At 38.8% G+C, this 18,617-nt stretch overlaps 4 protein-coding genes and 1 pseudogene across 4 annotated transcripts in view; 2 read left to right on the top strand and 3 right to left on the bottom strand.

The window, feature by feature from the left end:
• Positions 1-166: 166 nt before the first annotated feature.
• On the bottom strand, positions 167-3,816 carry LOC101291733 (annotated as a pseudogene).
• A 245-nt stretch (positions 3,817-4,061) lies between these two features.
• LOC101291441 lies at positions 4,062-5,940 on the top strand. The gene is made up of 5 exons (XM_004301664.1): positions 4,062-4,140; positions 4,447-4,500; positions 4,771-4,874; positions 5,476-5,514; positions 5,623-5,940. The coding sequence occupies exons 1-5, from the start codon at positions 4,062-4,064 to the stop codon at positions 5,755-5,757; spliced, it is 411 nt and encodes a 136-aa protein (XP_004301712.1). The 3' UTR covers positions 5,758-5,940.
• Positions 5,941-10,475: 4,535 nt separating this feature from the next.
• Positions 10,476-12,581, bottom strand: LOC101291155 (pentatricopeptide repeat-containing protein At1g63080, mitochondrial-like). The gene has a single exon (XM_004301663.1). The coding sequence runs from the start codon at positions 12,579-12,581 to the stop codon at positions 10,476-10,478; it is 2,106 nt and encodes a 701-aa protein (XP_004301711.1).
• A 367-nt stretch (positions 12,582-12,948) lies between these two features.
• On the bottom strand, positions 12,949-15,751 carry LOC101298224 (uncharacterized mitochondrial protein ymf11-like). Its single transcript, XM_004300240.1, has one exon. The coding sequence runs from the start codon at positions 15,512-15,514 to the stop codon at positions 13,316-13,318; it is 2,199 nt and encodes a 732-aa protein (XP_004300288.1). The 5' UTR covers positions 15,515-15,751; the 3' UTR covers positions 12,949-13,315.
• Positions 15,752-17,451: 1,700 nt separating this feature from the next.
• LOC101297934 (ras-related protein RABH1b-like) overlaps positions 17,452-18,617 on the top strand; it is a 4,975-nt gene continuing 3,809 nt past the window's right edge. Inside the window, 2 exon segments of the mRNA XM_004300239.1 lie at positions 17,452-17,743; positions 18,467-18,580. Coding sequence (XP_004300287.1) covers positions 17,627-17,743; positions 18,467-18,580 — 231 coding nt within the window. The 5' untranslated portion in view covers positions 17,452-17,626.

Genomic DNA, 18,617 nt, shown 5'->3' with positions numbered 1-18,617 from the left:
GCCAAGAATTGCTGAAAGTGAGCCACCTTGATCAGAAACTTGAATATGTGAGAACCGTGAGATAGAATCAATGTCTGGGAAGAAACAAATTGAAAAATGGAAAAAAAAAAAAAAAAAAAAAGAAAAGCATTCAAGTCGCGAGTTTTACTTGGTAATCACATTAGAGTTATTCTTTCGCCAGAATCGGAACACCACAGGCTGCAGGAGCATGATTCCCTTCTTTGAAGAGGTTTCCTCCAACAAAAGTAGCTGAGACTTTTCCCGATAACTTTGTTCCCATGTAGGCTGAAATACCCTGTAACACAGGAAGGAAAGTGTATGGTATGATTTTTGACCCCAGACAACAAATGCAGTAAAAGCTCAACTTGAAGATTGTCGACCAAGTTTATGGTGCGTATGATTGTTGATCAGAATTAAATGATAAAGATACTCAAGAATGTCGTAAACAGAAGAATCAAATCATGCTTGAGACTAGTGGACTCATGATATACGAGAAATAAAAACTAGAGGGAAGGCATCCATACCGGATGCTTAATATATAGTTATATACAGGATGGCTATCATCAAGGTCAAAATCAACTTCTGGATTCCATACTACGATATCTGCATAGTTTCCAATTGCAATTGCCCCTTGCAAGGTAGAAACTCATTTCATGTGACTTGAATCAGCATGTGATTTATAGTCACACCTGCATTTTACTGATTTGGGAATGCAACACTAGTTAAGGTTCCCATTTAACTACAGTACTGAATCAACAGATGATAAGGGTAACACCTTTAGTTTTTGTCCAGCAAGCTTGGCTGGCTTTTCACTCCACCATAGAGCCATTTGTTCTAAAGTCACACCATATTTCTGGCCATACGACCATGTCACAGGAAGAACAAACTGCAAGTTCCCACATAAGAAAATATGAAAAACCAACTGAAGTAAGAGTTCTTTTTCATTGAAGCAACGTGACTTCTTCATTAACAGTACTAAAGAACCTATCAATTTCACATTAATTAGCAGTCAGGTTTCTAGAGCAATATACATAAACCTGCAAACACGAGATGCCACCCCAAGCCTTTAAAAAGTCACCATCATCCAGATGCTTAAGATCTGGCGTTGTCATGTAAAGATCCCCTTCCTGAAACAACAATGAGAAGAAGTAGGACCATTGATGATATTGGGGATCCTGTCATATACATACAGGGAATACATGTAATTAAACTTAAAATAAGTACATATTTACATACCACTAAAGCTGCCCACAGTTTTTCCTTATTGACAGCATCACAGATGGATGGAGAACACTTAAAACGAGTATCACCATCACGAATGTCTTCTGCTGAGAAAGCTAAGTAGTGGGGGCACGTCTCAACAGTCAAACTGTCACCTCCTCTTTTTGCTTCCTGCATGATTGTAAAAAACACAGCAGCTAACTATTAACAAAGACCAATTTCTTTCGGAAAGTTGGCACCTCCTTCTGCAGGAGCACCAATCCTTGTGTCCTTTGTCAAGGTAACTAGGTCCTTTATAGCTGCCTCTTCCCTGGTTTGGAAATAGAGGAAAGTGTTATTACACATAAGTTCATAATCTTTGAATCAAACCATCTTCTTGAACAATATTAGATATTACCATGAAGGTGGCCTGGTTTTGAGATATGTCGAATAAGAACGAGCATCAATACTAATATCTTCGATGCCCAAGTTAGTTTCAGGATCAGGTACTTTCTCTGCATGTACAAGTAAAGGCCTTTGGTATTTTGCCAGTACAGACAGACCCTCCTAAGGAAAAAATGATTAAAAGCGATATGCGGATATTTGAAAACACATCAGCACTAGGAGAAGAACTTCAGCTATTCCGATGGATATGCTGATTGAATTAAAAGAATATTTTCTTAGTATGCGGCAATGGTATCAACAAATAAGCCATTCTATGTTTTTCATTTAGAGTGCAAGGTGAATCCCATATTTTATATGATAGAAGGAGAACTAAATACAATTTAACAAACCTTAATATGACTGCTATTTGTCATAGGAAAGTCATTGATCCCTGATGGGCACATGAAAGACTACAAAAACAGACATCAAGAAATTCATCAGATGAGGATATGATAACATACAAAATAAATTGAACCAAGTCATTAATATGCCTTCTGTTCAGGGCGTGTTATCACTGTTCTATTAAGTCATGCAACAGTTCTTGAACGATAGTTACCTTCAAACCAAGAGCACCGGCATTTAAAAGATCCTCAAGAGCAGATTTATTGAATTCATTTTCAGGAACAAGGCCTCCCCAGAAACCTATTCAAATTGTAGGCTTAGTAATTCTCAAAATACTTGAGGAAATCTATCCTAACATATAGTTTTCAAAAACATACCAACATCAACATAAATTCTGCTCTCAGCAGCCTTAAGCTTGAGCTCCAAAGTCTCTTTAGAAACAGTGGAAGGAAAGCTATTTAGAGGCATGTCAACCAACGTTGTGATACCACCTGTATATAAAAAAAATGATGCCAAATTATATACTTGTTCACTGAACTTAAAATCAAAAGTAAACATTAAAGACATATCGCGCTGGCAGCAGCAGCTTTAGTCCCTGATGGAAATCCTTCCCACTCACTTCGTCCAGGATCACCAAGATGTGCATGCCTGTATTGATCATTAGCATTTAGATCCAGAACTGGCATTCTAGTATATTCATGTATGCAAAGTTTTCAACTTTTTGCATCCTTGTAACGAAAGTTAAATTTAAGTTACTAGAATATCGATAAACCTCAGAAGCTATGTACACATAGGCTATATGGAGAATGTCTTACACATCAATCAAGCCAGGCATGACAACAGACTCTCCATAATCAATTACATTCTCTAACTTGGATTTCCCATCCTTATCCTCTTCTTTAACGATGGAGGCAATCTTCCCCTCCTTCACCTCAACTGCTCATCACACATTTCACAGAAACTATCATATCGACTATAAACACTGAAAAAGTAGCCAATACCTCCTTAAAGAAAGTGAATAGTTGCGTACTTCTTCACCCTTATTAAGTAGACAGACATTCTAAATCTACCTAGTCCAGAAATAACCCCTTGAGGTGTCACAATGCGCTTGCTTGCTATCCAATGATGTTGGTAAGGAAGCAGGCTGCATTGCTTCTGATTTGGCTGTCAAATAAAAGCATAAGAACAACAAACACATTCAACTCTATATGACATGCAAAGTAGCCATCCAGAACAGATCAGCATCATCATAATTATCAGGTTGGTCATTCCATTTATTTCAAGTGTGCCCCAGGTATTTCAAGTACAAACACATGGTAACATAAATGACATGCAATACAGCATTCATGCTCGATTTTTGTGTGCGTGCCAAACCAACATTGTCGCTGTATTGTTCCAATTTTATCGGATTCTCCCAACTGGGCCATAAATGTTAGTCCTATTGCTTCTTTTGTCAATCAATATTTATGAAGACGACGTTGCTGCATATATAACAAACATGATCAGCACTTCAGCAGCACATCCACACAATTGGCTAATACTTCACCACACTAAACTACTCATTATTTCAGTGACTTGAAGAGAAAAACAATATCAAAATCTAGTCTCAGAATCATTTTTCGGATTACATAAACTTCAATGAGATATTCATATTCTCAACCAAAAAAAAAATACAAAATTAAAAAGAAAGAATAAATATAGCAACCAAAAAAACAAAATTAAAAAGAAAAATGTATATCAGACCGTGGATGAGTATTGGAAGAAGAAGAAGACTAAGAAAGAGAGGAGTAGTGTGGGCAGCGGAAAGAGCCTCCATTGCAGCGCCTCCATGTTTTCCGATGAACTCTCTCACTGTCTCTCTGGACCAATAGGAGGCGTTTTAATTGTTTTATGATTTTCGCATTGCCGTCAGGTAGGTCTATGGATATGACAGCCAAATGGGGTTGAGACACGTGGAGCTGTAAGAGATGATGAAAGGAGAGCAAGTTTCAGCCGCCGGTGAAGTTAGAGTTGCCCTCAACTCAATGAACCCCCGGGGGAGTTGGAGATAGGAACTTTAGGAAGAGACAGAGAGAATGATACGGGGGCATCAATGGGGTCCTCCCTGCAATCACGAATGCACGCACAAGTACTCTACTCTTATGCAGATTCCATGTAAATCTCTCCACACCCATCTCTAATTTGATCAGATTCTTGTTTCTTCTACTTGCTTTTTAGCTCCGGCGGCTTCTGTATTTGTGGCCCAAAAAATACTGATTGTTTTTCATTTCATCTAAGCGCGCTTTTGTGGTCTTAATTTGAAAATTGAAATGAATACTTTCATCGAATCTATACTATTCCAGCTCTTGTTTTGTTGAATCCTGCTCTTGGATGATCCTTGTGTCTATAATCTATTGGTGTTTGGAAATCTTTATATATTACTTTGGATGATCATAGTAACATGGGGGTGTTTTCTCGTAGGGCGAGTGTTCTGCAAGAAAGGGTGCGACGCTGATGGAGAGACTTGGGAACAATGTATCATATTTGTTGTTTCAGATATTTATCAAGTTGCTTTGGTTTTGTTTACATATACATTCTTTTTATTCTTTGTAATCATGCTTAAGAACCATTTGGCTACATGACCCAAAGCTGTAATCTGTTAGCTCTTATACACCAAACAAGCAGTAAATCTTCATACATGATTAGATAATTGGGTATAGTCGTATAGAGTTATTATATTGTTATTGAAGTAAATGTCTAAATAAGTCACAAGCTTAGAAGTGATTTAGTGGAGTCGATGTATAGGCTTGGAGGAGTGCACTGAGATATGTTACAAGGATCCTGTCTTGAAGGATCAACAATGGAGTGCTTGCATTGACCGTTCTCCTGGAGTTGAAAGGTACTCAGAGGTATTTTTTTTTCCTTTACTGCTTCCTTAATCTCTCAATAATATACATGTTTTTTTGGTATGAACAAGTACTGCTGCTGGGTAGGAATTCGAACACACATATTCATGGAGGAAAACATAGGGATGAACAGTGAAACAATTACAGGATAATGACGGCAAATGTATAAGTATGAACCTATGTTCATGTGCAATAATTCCCTGTTTGACATTGTGCCTGGGGAGTCATCCATTTGATAGATTGTGCAAGAGTATAAGCCTCTTAAGTCTTAAAGGTCTAGCATATATATAGTGATGTATGATTTGATCCAAATTAATCTCAGGATTCACTATTTATCTGTTGTTAGTTTTCAACATAATGTGTTTTAATTTTAAGTAACTTTGCTGTTATTTGACAAAACCTGGCAGTTCCATAGTTGTATATATATATAAGGTGAAAAGTAGGAAAGGTTAAGCTCTCACATTTGTATAGTCATAACCATAAGAATCTGTACTATTTTCTAAAACCTTGAAAAGTAGGAAAGGTTGAGCGCTCTCACAGGCTCACAGCTATGATTATGTGCAGTTTTCAGATTGAGTAGTTGCCGATCCAATCTTACTTGCAGGAGTGTTTTCACGCTTGCGTATCTGGCTGTGGGTACAAGGTTAGTCTGCACTTCATCAGTTGTTGTTGTTCCATTTAACACATTCCTGTCTAGGATTATTTATCTGAAAGTTCATAAGCCCGAACTTAACTTCCTTCAATGTTGCAGTTTGATAAACCTCCAGACATAGCTGATAAAGTTCGCCCAAACAGGCCACCTAAGCCTCCCCCTGTACCAAAGCCAGCCTCACCACTTGTTGAATCCAAAGCAACGTCTGAAGACATACTTGGAACTTCCGCATAGTCAGAGACAGAGATCTAGTTATACAATAATATGAATACCAACACCAAAGTTAGCTGAATAGCCTGCAGAATCCTTTCACATCAACTAACATCTGGGTTTCCATAATTTTTGACGGGGAAGAAAGCCTTCAAAATGTGAACTGTAACTGGATCCCTTTTTAATCTATGAAAGATAATTCGATCCATTTCAACGTCCTTGCTGGTTGCTAGATTAAAAAATTTACTATATAGTATGTTTCAAAGTGTGTCTTATGAAAAATTTACTTCTGCATTTCTCTTGATCAAAGCTTCAGAATTTGAAGAAGCGATACACAGCCATAGCTGTGCTTCTCTCTTTGAAATAAGAGAATAAAATAGGAGAAAAATGTTGCACAATTATATGGCATCATGGCAGTACTTATTCGCCATTGGCTAAGAAATACGTACTGCAAATGCTGTGCGTGGAGTTTCCGGTCAACTCCCAAGTCAATGGAGGAGTGGGTGCTGCCGGATGGGGCCTCCAAGCATCGAGTTGCTGTATGCATTGGATCCGACATTTCAGACTAATCTCAAGAAGCTTCTGGTCTATGGGTGAAAGTGTTGGATCTTGTTTCCATCTCTGCTATTTGTTTGTTAGTTGTTACAATGACTAAAGATAATGTGAGAGAAAGTTAGTTAGTTCTCAGGTTATAACTGTAGATGTTTGATGACGATGCAGACTGCAGTGTAGTTTTGCCAAGAGAACCAATGCCTTCGAATGTCACAGTGAGGCTCCCAAGCTCAGAGGAGCCTGAGGCTTTTGCCCTAGAACAATGGGAGGTATGGAATTCGTCTACGCATCTGCGTCTTGCTTATTAGATGATCGGTATGATGTGTAACAATGTACTGGACTCTTACGAATTCTTATTGTGTAGTCTTATGGTTTGGGTGCTCATGTTTCTAACCTTCTGTCTTGTTAAACCAGTGTTTCTTGCTGCAACTTATCAACTCATCTCAAACTGATAGGCCGTTGAACACCAGTTCTTCTATGATGAAAAATTTGAAGAACTTGACATGACGAAATCATGGTAGGCCTTGTGCAACACAAAGTGCAGTAGATCATGATCAATTCAGATTTTAGAACCTGGAGTTGTTAATTACGAGTTTTCTCGTCATAGCTGAATGACTTGCACAGGTCACAATATTATAGATAGGCTGTCATTTGTAAATGAACACTTTTGCAATAATAGACATTTTATTTGTAAAAAAAAAAAAAAAGGTAAAGGGCAGCTCAATGAAATGTGCTTTGCTCCTGAGTTAGACTAGTGCCGCAGCAGCATTTCTCTGCTGAGTTTACTGAATTTGCCTACACACTCGGAGACTGAAAATGTAGTACAAAGATGAAGAGATCTTTTTAAGAAATGAAAGAGAGGAGGGATTATTGCCTTGCTCTTATTCACAGACACATTGTGCCTTCGTTTTTTTTAGATTGAACTAGCAGGTACCCCATATTATGTATGTGAGAAGTCATGACTCATGAGAACATAAGTAAGCTGAGCAGGTAAATGTGATGAGTAAGCTTCGAAGGATGATTGTTTTAGTTTGGGAAGTCGTTATCCTATTCAAAATATAGCCCTCGTCAGATTATATGGAGATGCATCATGCATCACAATCACTAAATCCAAACCCTACGTGCGAATTCCGGAGGAAAACTTATGATATTTGAGGTCAGTTTTGAACCTCATATCAGATCAATGAGATTGACCTGAACACAAAGATAAACAAAAAAAGAAGCCAGCAAGATTTCGAATCAATATAAGCTCGCTATAACGGGAAATGATTTTGATTTTCACTTTCACCTTCCTGGTGGATTATAATAAATCCACATACAACCTGGTACACCATGAGACACTAAGACTAAAAATGTATTTAACAGTCCAATTCCCATCAAATATTCACCCGTCTGTTTTTTTTTTTTTTTTCTAACAACTGCTATGATAGAACTCAGACGACATCTTAAAGGCTGCAAGGTGTTTAGTGACTTCTACAGACTCCGGCTTTGCTTCAGCCTCTTTCAAGTCCGTATTGCAACCCCAGACATGAATTGCATATCTCTGAGACTCCGACACTAGGGAGATGATTGTTGCAAATATGTATTGTTACCAGCTGATGACAACTTTCTTCTGAATGCTTCTGTGTTGTTCTGCTACCTGTTTTGCACAGTCAAACATGTACCTGCATATATAAACATTTATTCGATTAAGCGTCAGAGCAGAAGCATTGGAAAAGCACTTGGGAGATGATAGTTACCAGCTGAAGACATCCTTCTTCTGAATGCTTCTGTGTTGTTCTGCTACCTGTTTTGCACAGTCAAACATGTACCTGCATATCAACATTTATTCGATTAAGCGTCAGAGCACAAGCATTGGAAAAGCACTTGGGAGATGATTGTTGCAAATATGTATTGTACCAGCTGATGACATCCTTCTTCTGAATGCTTCTGTGTTGTTCTGCTACCTGTTTTGTACAGTCAAACATGTACCTGCATATCAACATTTATTCGATTAAGCGTCAGAGCACAAGAATTGGAAAGATCACGGGATCAATGTCTAGACAAAGCATTCTAGCAGGCAGAGAGGATAGACATATACAGTAATACACTACTTTTTTGAGTTATCACATTCCAAATTCATTTGGTTTCATATTCCGGGGAGAGGTCTTTCTTCAATAGCTTTGCCATTAGCCCAGCTCTGTACTTCTCAGAGAAATCATCATCCAGTCCTTGCTTTAAGTACCAACATATTTTGGATATCAGAAATTCCAATAATCATGTAAAATTGTTTGAGAATGCTCAATCAAGAGAAACACTTGACTTAAATCATGTGAGTAGGCATAACAAAACGAAATCAGATCCGACAATTTTTCCCATAAAATAAGATTTATGTATAGTTCAACAAAAATAATGCAGTGGATGCACTGGGTCCCATCACGGGAACACGTCATGGGTTCAAACGCTGGTGTTGCTCAATGTTATTTGCTGAATTATAATGTGTCCAGGGGAGGGGCTGCAATGCCCTGTTGGCTGGTGGGCCCCAGCAGATTAGTCCTTGGGCCTAGGAAGCCTTTAGGATACCACGAACAATCCGAAAGGAGGGTGTCAAAAAACAAAATAATGCAAATCCTTGCTGCTAAAAACATTCGAGAATGACAATGAACGACCAGTTTTTTGGATGAAGAGAAAATTGATTCAAAGCACAACATATCCAAAATCAATTACTGCCAACTAGTAGTCATGATTGTGTTCAAATCACTTGAAAACATCAGCAGGACTTCTGCATTGTATCACTGTTCAGAGCCTTTCTTTGAGAAAAGGAAAAAAAAAAAACGAAAGGAAACAAATTGTGACATTGCAAGAGCTAAGAATAGTGTACACAAGTCATGAACCGCATCCCTCATCTTTTGAATTGCTTGAGTTACAAAAACAGACATGGATTGCTCAAGATTAAACTGTGCAGAAGTGACTCTTGTACATCGGAAAAGGGAGCTTTAGAAACAACAGACTGAACGTAAGGGCATACACTATTAGGGGATTGTTCCAGCAAAAAGCTGCACAGGGAATTATTACATTTTCCTAAAAGCATAGGGAAAGGTAAAGAGAACAAAAGGGTTGGCTGAAGTAATTGCCAAATTTAGTGATAATAAAGTAACTTTTCTGATTTGGTAAACGTAACCATAGGACAGCAAACTGAAATTTGTTGTTTTTTATACATAATTTTGTTTGATTCAGGGAATAAAATCGTCGAATACCTCATTTTCATTTTCTGGATCCTATTTCAATGGAAACTTGATGAATAAAAAAAAACATATAACTTGATAAATACATCATTTTCCGTAAGATTCAGCATTTTCTTCTATACTTATAGTCGCTAGGATCACCTAGTGCTCCCACTTGCCTGTTCTAGCTCTAGTGTGCTGTTTCTCCACTACTGCCTCTACTTAATTTGTTTTCATATACCACATAGTTACTCCCCCTAACTCTTACTCTTTCAGCCCTCAAACCCCAAATCTAAATCTACACGCCAAGTAAACTTCAAATGTTTTTAAAAGATTGTGAATTTGTAACGTTACAGCTGAAACTTTATATTTTCCATTAAGCAGTAATTTACTAGTCGAAAGTGCATATGCTCCAGTCAGACAACAATCTGCCCAATCATGAAAAGCTGCATAACTACATTGCAGTATCAATACCATTCCCATCACTTAATTTCGCATTAGAAATTCGACCAATTCACAAGTCACCGATTCAAAAAACAGAGAACACGGCAAACAATGCAACAAATACTAACACTATTCAAAAATATTTAAATTTTCAATCATTTGGGAGTTGGGACCCACTAAAATTGATCTTTCTGAAGACCTCAGGAGGTTTATATCCCACTATTCCCAAAAAACAAACAAGCACAAAAACAACCATTAAGAGAATATACTTAACCGCAGAGTGGCAGCCAAGATTTTAAAACCAATGAAAGAAATCTAAGCTCATAAGTCATAACTGTAGTTGCAAATACTAAGGCCAAGATCAGTAATAATCTAAGCAAGTGGAATGAGCAAATTCTAATCTTGCATTCACAGAGAGTCAAAGTTCCAATATATAACTCTGAATAAAATTAAGTGAAAGAAAAATTAGGAAATGGAACTAAAAACTTTATAGCTGTGTAGAAATTGACATACCTGAGATTGATGGAGTTCAAATCAACTTTATCATGGATCTTTCATCAGCGGCAACAATGCTGGATGTACTATATCCTTAGACAATAAACCGGCAATCAATTCCAAAGTTGATGCATCTGCAGAGAAACCCCAATCCACCATTTCGTGAATAAGTTCCACAGCCCATGATGTCAGATTGTTATTTAACAACCCTCGGATAATGGTGTTATAAGTGAAACCGTCTGGAAAACATCCTTTCCTTCCCATTTCCCTCAGCAACTTTTCTGCTTCAGCTAAAAATCCATGATGACAAAGTCCCTGAATCATTATATTGTATGTAATCACATCATGCTGAATGCCTTTTGATGACAAACCACAGAAGAGATCTCTTGCAGATTCCATTTTTCCAGCTTTGCACAAACCGTCAATAACAACAGAGTAAACTACAATATTAACTTCCAATTTGTCGGCTTCCATCTCTTTAAGCAATTCTATTGCCGTAGAAAGTTGCTGATTCTTACACAGGCCATCAAGTAAAACAGCGTAAGTTTGAACATTTGGAAGCCGGCCACAGCCTTGCATCTCAGAGAATAGCTTTTCAGCTTCTTGAATTCTCCCAGCTTTGCAAAAACCATCAATAAGTGTGGTATAAGTAATTGTATCTGGAACTAGTTCCATACGACGCATTTCCTTGAAAATCTCGTTAGCCTTATCAACCTCTTTAACCTTGCAATATCCGTTAATCAATATGCTACAACTATGGACGTTAACCATAGAGCCTTTGCTAATCATATGATCAAAAACTTGTCTTGCATGGTCCATTTCTCCTCGCATGCAGTAACCATCCATAAGGGAACTGTATGTAACTGTATCAGGCTCAATATGTCTTTGCATCATCATTTCAACCACATTTTTGGCTTTTACTACCATCCCTGCCTTACAAAGTGTATCAACCAAGACACTGAAGGTGAGGACATTTGGGGAGACACTTTTACTCAGCATTTGATCCAGCAACCTTGTAGCTTCTTCCCAATGACCCAGCTTGCAAAGTCCGTCAATCAGTGAGGTGTAAGTGACAACATTAGGGGTAATACCCCTGCTGCTCATTTCTGACAAGAGCTTCAATGCTTCATCAATTGATGCTTCCTTGCAAAGGCTGTCGATGACGGTGCTGTAGGAAACTATGTTAGGCTTGCACCCTATTTCTTCCATCTTCCTAAGCAACTGAATGGCTGCACGGCAGTCCCCCGTCTTGCAAAACCCCTTTATAAGTGTGCTGAATGTAACCACATTGGGCTCACAGTCACCTTCCTCCAGCATTTTGGTGAAAACGCGTGTAGCCTCATCACCTTGATTGTTGAGAACAAAGCCGTGGATGAGAGTGTTGAAGGTAATGACAATTGGTTCAAGACCCCATTTGAAGAATTGGGCAAAGATAGACAAGCCGAAACCCATTGCATTCAAATGGCAATAGCAATTCATCAGAATGTTAAGAGTATAGACATTGGGAACGATTCGACGCAGACGCATTTGTCGAAAGAGAGGGATGACAGCAGAGTAATGCTTCAATTTGACAAGTCGAGTCAATATTTGATTGAAAAGGACAACCGAAGGCAGAGGACGTGAGTGAAGCATTTGATGGAACATGTTCAAGGCCGAGTCAAGAAAATCGACTTTGGGGTATGAGTTCAAGGGGTGTATGGTTGTTTGAAGAAGAAAGGCGTGGATGAGAGCGGTGAAGGTGGTGAAATGTGGTTGGAGACCCAGTTTAAAGAAGAGTGCCAAAACAGGGAAACTCAACTCGGCTCGATTCAGATGACAGTAGCAGTTAGCGAGAATGTCGAGGGTAGAAGCATCAGGGGGGATTCCGATGAGACCCATTTGTTTAAAAAGAGGAATGACTAAATCATAATGCTCCAATCTGGCGAGTTGAGACAAGAGTTGGCTGAAGCAGGCGACAGGAGGGAGAGGACGCATGTGAAGCAATTCATGGAACACCTTCGCTGATTTGGTAGAAGGGTTTGAGGGTTGAGAATGGAACAAGGCCATGAAATTGTGGAGATGAAACAATGCCATGACATTGTGGAGAGTAGGGGGAAGACAAGAAGAAGAAAGCATACCTCTTTTTGTGCTGCCTTTGCGCATCATCCTCATCATCTTCTGATTCAAGGCTTGAGCTTTGTCTCTGCCTCTAAGCTGTTCTACAACTCACAAATAAGCCTTTCCAGTTAGCGGCGGCACATATTTGTTTACCAAACAACAGATGAGACCCAAAAAAACGTAACTGTATATTGGAAAAGTCCCTCAACATCCACCCTTTCCCATATCTTAAAACTAATTTGAAATGCTTAATCGAAAAAACAAAACAAAAAACAAATTTGATATGGTAACCTGATTTTCCAGATTTATTAGATCGACCCAATATGGTAATTTATTGCTAGTGCAACACTATAATTGCTTCTTCTTTTCTTATTTTTTCTCTCTGGATAACTACAGTGAATAGAAAGGAAATGTTCTGAAAAAGAGGACTAACAGAGAAGGGAAACGTACATCTTTTTAGACTTCACTATTATTGCTAATTATATTGATATGTTGATTGTGAAGCAGGGAAAGACTTGAAGCCTGAACAAGTGACAGTATAATATCATGGTGGAAAGGTCAAATCTACATCCCACATCAGGATCATTGAAAATTGAAACAAAAGATAACAACAAATTTGCTCGAAATACAATTACTCCACAAAAACAGAATATGTGCAACCTGTGGTAACTCTAAATTGAAAGAAAAAGAATAGCTAACCAAATAAGTACTGCCTTGTAGACAACATTTCAACTAACATTTCTATAACTTGCCCTGAATAACTTCAGCTTGTTAATATGCCAGTAAATTTTTTACAATTGTGATACACAAAACCGTTCACCCTTTTCCTCCTCTTCTATAGTTCTGTTTTCAAGGTTATCCTGATTTGAATCAAGCAGCAATTGCTCATTGCTTTCAATGTCACTGCTGCCACTTTTGACGAACGTAAACTGATCCAACGGAACAGCACTTTTCTTGTAGTTCCAAACAAGCATTGAGATGTAATCCTGTGGAGAAACAAGACCTTGATCCATGATACACCTGCGTTGCTCCTCTAAAGTTTTTGGATCATCAAGCCTTATATATTCAAGCAATGCATTCTCGTGTTCAGGTCTCCAGTTACTTGGGAAAGGAGTGTAATCAGTCTCAGGTACAAGAGACATCCTGGTATACTGAAGCCCATCAATTGACTCAACAAGACCCATCCTCAACAAATTATGGTACTCGGGTGACTGCCCCTTCTTCTCCTTCAAAGGACGACTCAGATTCCTATCACCAATCTTGTACACCTTTGCACGTGAACGGAGCTTGTACTTTGCTGCATAGAGCTTTGCAAGTGAACCCCTTAAAATGTAAGCACAAAAGTTTACAACTTTTTTGCGATTATCTGCATACCTATACCACTCAACCATTGTTGATAGAAACTTGTTCATTTGCGCATTAGTATGAGCTTGAGTGGCATGAAACATTCTGAAACAAGGCTGTGGATCAGGATCCCTATCCCCTTTCAAAAAGTTCAGTTTCCTAAATTGCTTGATGCACTGTTTCAGGCTTGCAGTAACTGACAAAAGAGTGCCTACACCCTTCTCACTAATGATTTTCCCACCAGTAGCAGTGTAACGAAGAGTTGGGTAGACAACTCTGCGACACAACACATGATCAAGAAACAATATACCCTTAGTAATGTGTTCTATAGGGAGGCTCTCACTGTCAAGCTTGAGCATATACTTTTGATCACAGAACTCAATCAACTGTTTTCTCAATGTGGCGGCATCTGCTCGAGGTCCTCGAACACCAATCAAAATATGACCCCCATATCTTATATAATCCATCTTTCTGGTCTTATCTGGCCCACTTGTAGGAACAAATTCAGGCCAAGACGTATTTCCCTGTTCTGCCTCGCCTTCCGGGCTATTCCATATGACATCACTCTTTGACGGATGATAAAACTCCTTAATCTTTCCCTCCATCCAGCAGTCCAATTCATCTAGACAGATATTAGCCAAAAGGGGGCTGAGTATCCCACAATGTCCCCAAGAAGGAAGCTTCTCTACCTCCTCAGGCGCGAACCCAAAAAACGTCTCCAACCAATAAGGGTCTGGCTTCGGTTCATCCTCTGCCAGCACCCTCTTCTTCTGATACTTCCTCGACTTTTTCTTCTTCACTACACCATCATCATTACTAGTAACCACCGGTGTAACCAAAGCTGTTTTAATCAAATCAACCACCTTCTTATCCCTCACATCCCTGATCAGAGCATTAATCACCAACCCCACCTTCATCCCATCCAACACTGTACTCAAATCCCCCTTTATATACCACAAATACCCTGCGAAACTCCTCCTAATCACCCTCAACGCAGTATGCGCATTTCTCCCGGGTCTAAACGCAAACGACTTCTGCGAGAACCTAGACTCATATATCGGCTCCAACACCATCAATAGCACCTCCTGAACCAACTTATCCTGAAACGGGGACGGCTGCGTGGTGGTCAAGATAGCCTTGATCTTCCTCTTAGACAAAGACTCGTACTCGGTCTTATCCTTAGGTGACTTGATATAAAACTCAAGCCTAGCTCCCCACCTAAACCTACCATCAAGAACAGCATTTCTAAGTGCCAACAAGTCCTCCAGCGCCGACCTCTGAATCGAGCTTCGGGGCATATAAGCCCCCATATCGTCGGCGCAGACCTTCTGATAAGCCAGCACCCAGAGCTCGAATCTCCGAATGTAGGAGGTCAAATTGGTCACAATCCTATCAGGCTCTCTGAAATTCTCAATCCACATTTGGGAGAGAATCGAAACCCCATCCTCCTTGATCAAATTGGACGGGTCTTCGGGATCGGCGGTGCGACGATTCAACGGCGCATATGAAAGAACCCGCAGTAGCCCTAATCTGTTGGTTCTCGGATTGAATTGGGAAGAGAGGAAGAAGGAGGTGGTTTGCTTGGTGAGGGTATAATTGGGATTAGTGAGAATCTTGTGGGTGAAAATGGAGAGGCGGCGGTGCATTTTGGGATTGGGGGTTTAGGTCATTTCTGGGTTTAAGGTTCATGAACTGGGGAGCATTAGCAGTGTGATTTGAATAAACGATAAACCCTAGTGTATAGATAGAGAAGGGGGATATTGGAGAGCTTACTTGGATGGTGGCCGTGAAAGTTTCCAGCAGCTGAACGGCGGCGTTTTGGTGTGGGAGGTTGAAGATGAGAAGAAGCAAAAACCTTGTGTGGCTTAAACCCTGCGTCTCTCTCTCAGAGCAGAGACGTCAGCTCTTCTTTTTTTGTTTGAAACAAAATTGGGTAGATGGTTATTTATATTTTGGCCCCTTGATCTTCAACTTATTCTTAAACAAGCACCATTTGTTGGGTTTGTGACTTTGCGGTTGGCTAGCAAATACCGACTCGCACGGCCGCCGTTGCCGCCGCCTCACCACCTACGGTATTTGGTTTTCGAATTCGAGATTAATGGTGATTTCACATTTTATCATTCGAATGGCATTTTAGTTTTTGAATTTGAGATTAATGGGTTTCATTTCAAAAGTCTTGTGGTTTTGTTTTATTTTTATAGTTTTTTTCAATTACGATGCAGTTTGTACATCTCTTAATGTGATTTTTGTTAATAGGAAAACAAAGGTAGTGGAATCAATTCTTACCATATCCAAGATTCTATAAATCAATGTCTAGAGCGGCCTAGGAGGCGCTTAAGCGCTAGGCACCATACAACCACCCTGATTATAACCTGGTTGATAGAGCTAAGTGCCACCCTGAAAGTCGCCCATCTAATCAACCAAGGCAAGGCCAGGGCAGGTTTTGGAAGAATCAACTTAATAAATTTGCAACATACGGGATAAGAGACGATGACGAAAAAGAAGTTGAAGGTGTTGAAATAATCCGGAAAATGAGGCAGGTCTCAAAATGGGTCTCATTGAGCTTGAGCCTGATGACCCAGGCATTGTTTTCATCGGTGGTCGGGTTTTTTTCATTTTTGAGAGAACCTTAATCTTATCAAAGAAATGGGGCTATGAGTTATAATGTATGTAAACATTTACATTCAGGAGCAATAAGTTTGAATATCGGCTAGTTTTGGACTTCAAATTAGAAAATTTGCATCCTCACTAGATTAAGGGTGATCATTAGCATCTTCATGTTCAAATGGTACAACATCAGTTTAAAGCATATTGGAGGGTTCCAAAACTTGTCCAAGAAACTTTTATCTATCGGGATCATTTCAAAACATTAGCCTAACAATATCTCTGTAATTTCTATATTATAGATAAGCAAAAAAATCATGATTTTTCAAAAATTTTCTACTACAACTACAATAGATAGATTCCACAACCGAAGTACTCCAAATAGTTTCATCATCATCCTCAGAGGTTATATCAATGTAATATATGCAACTAATTATGTTCTACACAAAAGTATATGTACGTAAAAGAATATACAGTATGAAAGAATTTTTTTTTTTTTTTTTTGTATAAAGGTAAAGTATGAAGGAATTTCCTACACCCTAATGAAGTTCGTAGTTTATAATCATATAATTATCTTGTCTTATAGTTTGAAGATTGTTTTTTTATTTTTTATGAAACACTAGTGAACATATATATATATATATATATTGAGCTCGTTCACAATCATTAGAAGCTGTAAACTATAAGCAGCATTTCTTAATTTTCTTGTTTGGGATGATTGTGGCTATTCCTTTTCTATTTTGTTCAAACAAATTTGATTCTGAATTAGAAATAGATGAACACACTACATATCGATAATGAGTTCATGCTCAGTTAAAACAAAGAGTAACAATTATAACTGAGCTCATGAAGGAGTCTCATTCATCAGCTCAGTTATAACAGAGAGTGTTTACCTGCCAAACACGCCAAACGACACTTAAATAAGGCCTAAATCATGACCCAACACATATGAATATGATAGCGCAAAAGTCCACGCTCTCCGATAAGAGGAAATATGGTGGTACAAAATTATAATAAGCAGGACTGCAGGAGGGTCCAAAAATAGTAAAATTTTATTTCCTCGTTTGCTTGAACGTCGATGTTGGGAAAGGCAAAGCCCATATTTCTCTCTCTTTGTTTCTGGTTGATTGCGTGATCGATCTGGGACAGAAGCAATGGCGCCGGTGTCAGCTTTGGCAAAGTACAAGCTGGTCTTTCTGGGCGATCAGTCCGTCGGCAAAACCAGTATCATCACTCGCTTCATGTATGATAAATTCGACAACACCTATCAGGTATACCTCAATTTCTCGGACTTCAATGCTGATCTACTTTCTCTCAGATCAATTTCGTTTTCATCTTGCGTTAAGATTCAACAAGCAGATTTTTTAGGGAGATTTAGTGGATTGATAGGATGGTGGTATTATGTGTTGTATGCATTTCCGGTTTTCGGATCAGACGAAATGGCAATGGTAATGTAGTGAGGTTGGCATCTAGAATTGAGAGAAATTTTAGCAATTCATAAACCCTGATTTTCGGTGTCCAAATCTTCATTTACTTCACTAACAAAGCGATTATTGCATTTGGAGGCTGTATGGAATGGTGCATATGTTTCCAAGATCGAAGAATTTGGAAGCTCTTTGTTTTTTTTGACTTACATATGACAAGCCTTTAAAAATGCTCAATTGTAGTGTAATGTCCTCGAGAATTTTACTTGCATCTGTTTCGCAGTTGAGGTTTACCGTGTTTGATGATATTAGCCGGTAATGCTACTCATCATGAATCGTGATTTTGTAGCATTTTTGTAGCCTAGTGTGGCGGTTCTTTTATTTCACTCTAAAAGCTAGATCTGTAACATGTTTTCTTCAAAAAGACTTTGATATGGTTTGTTCTTCTTGTTGTATCTGCTCCCTGTTTCGTGTTTTGTCTCTTGAACTGTTGTTTTTATATTTTACTGTGTTTATAGATGCAATTTGTGCTGTAGTGGAAAATAATTCCTTCTTATTTCCATTGAGCAGGCTACAATTGGTATTGATTTTCTGTCGAAAACTATGTATCTTGAAGATCGAACGGTACGCCTGCAGTTATGGTAAGATTTAGCTTTATTGGACTGCACCATGGACGAATGTGAAGTTCATACCGTCTAGCTTCCTAACTCTCTCTCTCTCT

Source organism: Fragaria vesca, linkage group LG5 (genome assembly GCF_000184155.1).
Source record: "Fragaria vesca subsp. vesca linkage group LG5, FraVesHawaii_1.0, whole genome shotgun sequence".
Classification (NCBI taxonomy): domain Eukaryota; kingdom Viridiplantae; phylum Streptophyta; class Magnoliopsida; order Rosales; family Rosaceae; genus Fragaria; species Fragaria vesca.
Note: the sequence above shows the minus strand (reverse complement) of the source record. Positions and strands in the feature narration are given on the sequence as shown.

Coding starts and splice junctions, on each gene's coding strand:
- LOC101291155 (XM_004301663.1), bottom strand. CDS start 12,581: ATGATGAGGATGATGCGCAAAGGCAGCACAAAAAGAGGTATGCTTTCT.
- LOC101291441 (XM_004301664.1), top strand. CDS start 4,062: ATGATACGGGGGCATCAATGGGGTCCTCCCTGCAATCACGAATGCACG. Junction 4,501..4,770: donor TGGAGAGACTTGGGAACAAT/GTATCATATTTG, acceptor GTCGATGTATAG/GCTTGGAGGAGTGCACTGAG. Junction 4,875..5,475: donor GAGTTGAAAGGTACTCAGAG/GTATTTTTTTTT, acceptor TCTTACTTGCAG/GAGTGTTTTCACGCTTGCGT.
- LOC101298224 (XM_004300240.1), bottom strand. CDS start 15,514: ATGCACCGCCGCCTCTCCATTTTCACCCACAAGATTCTCACTAATCCC.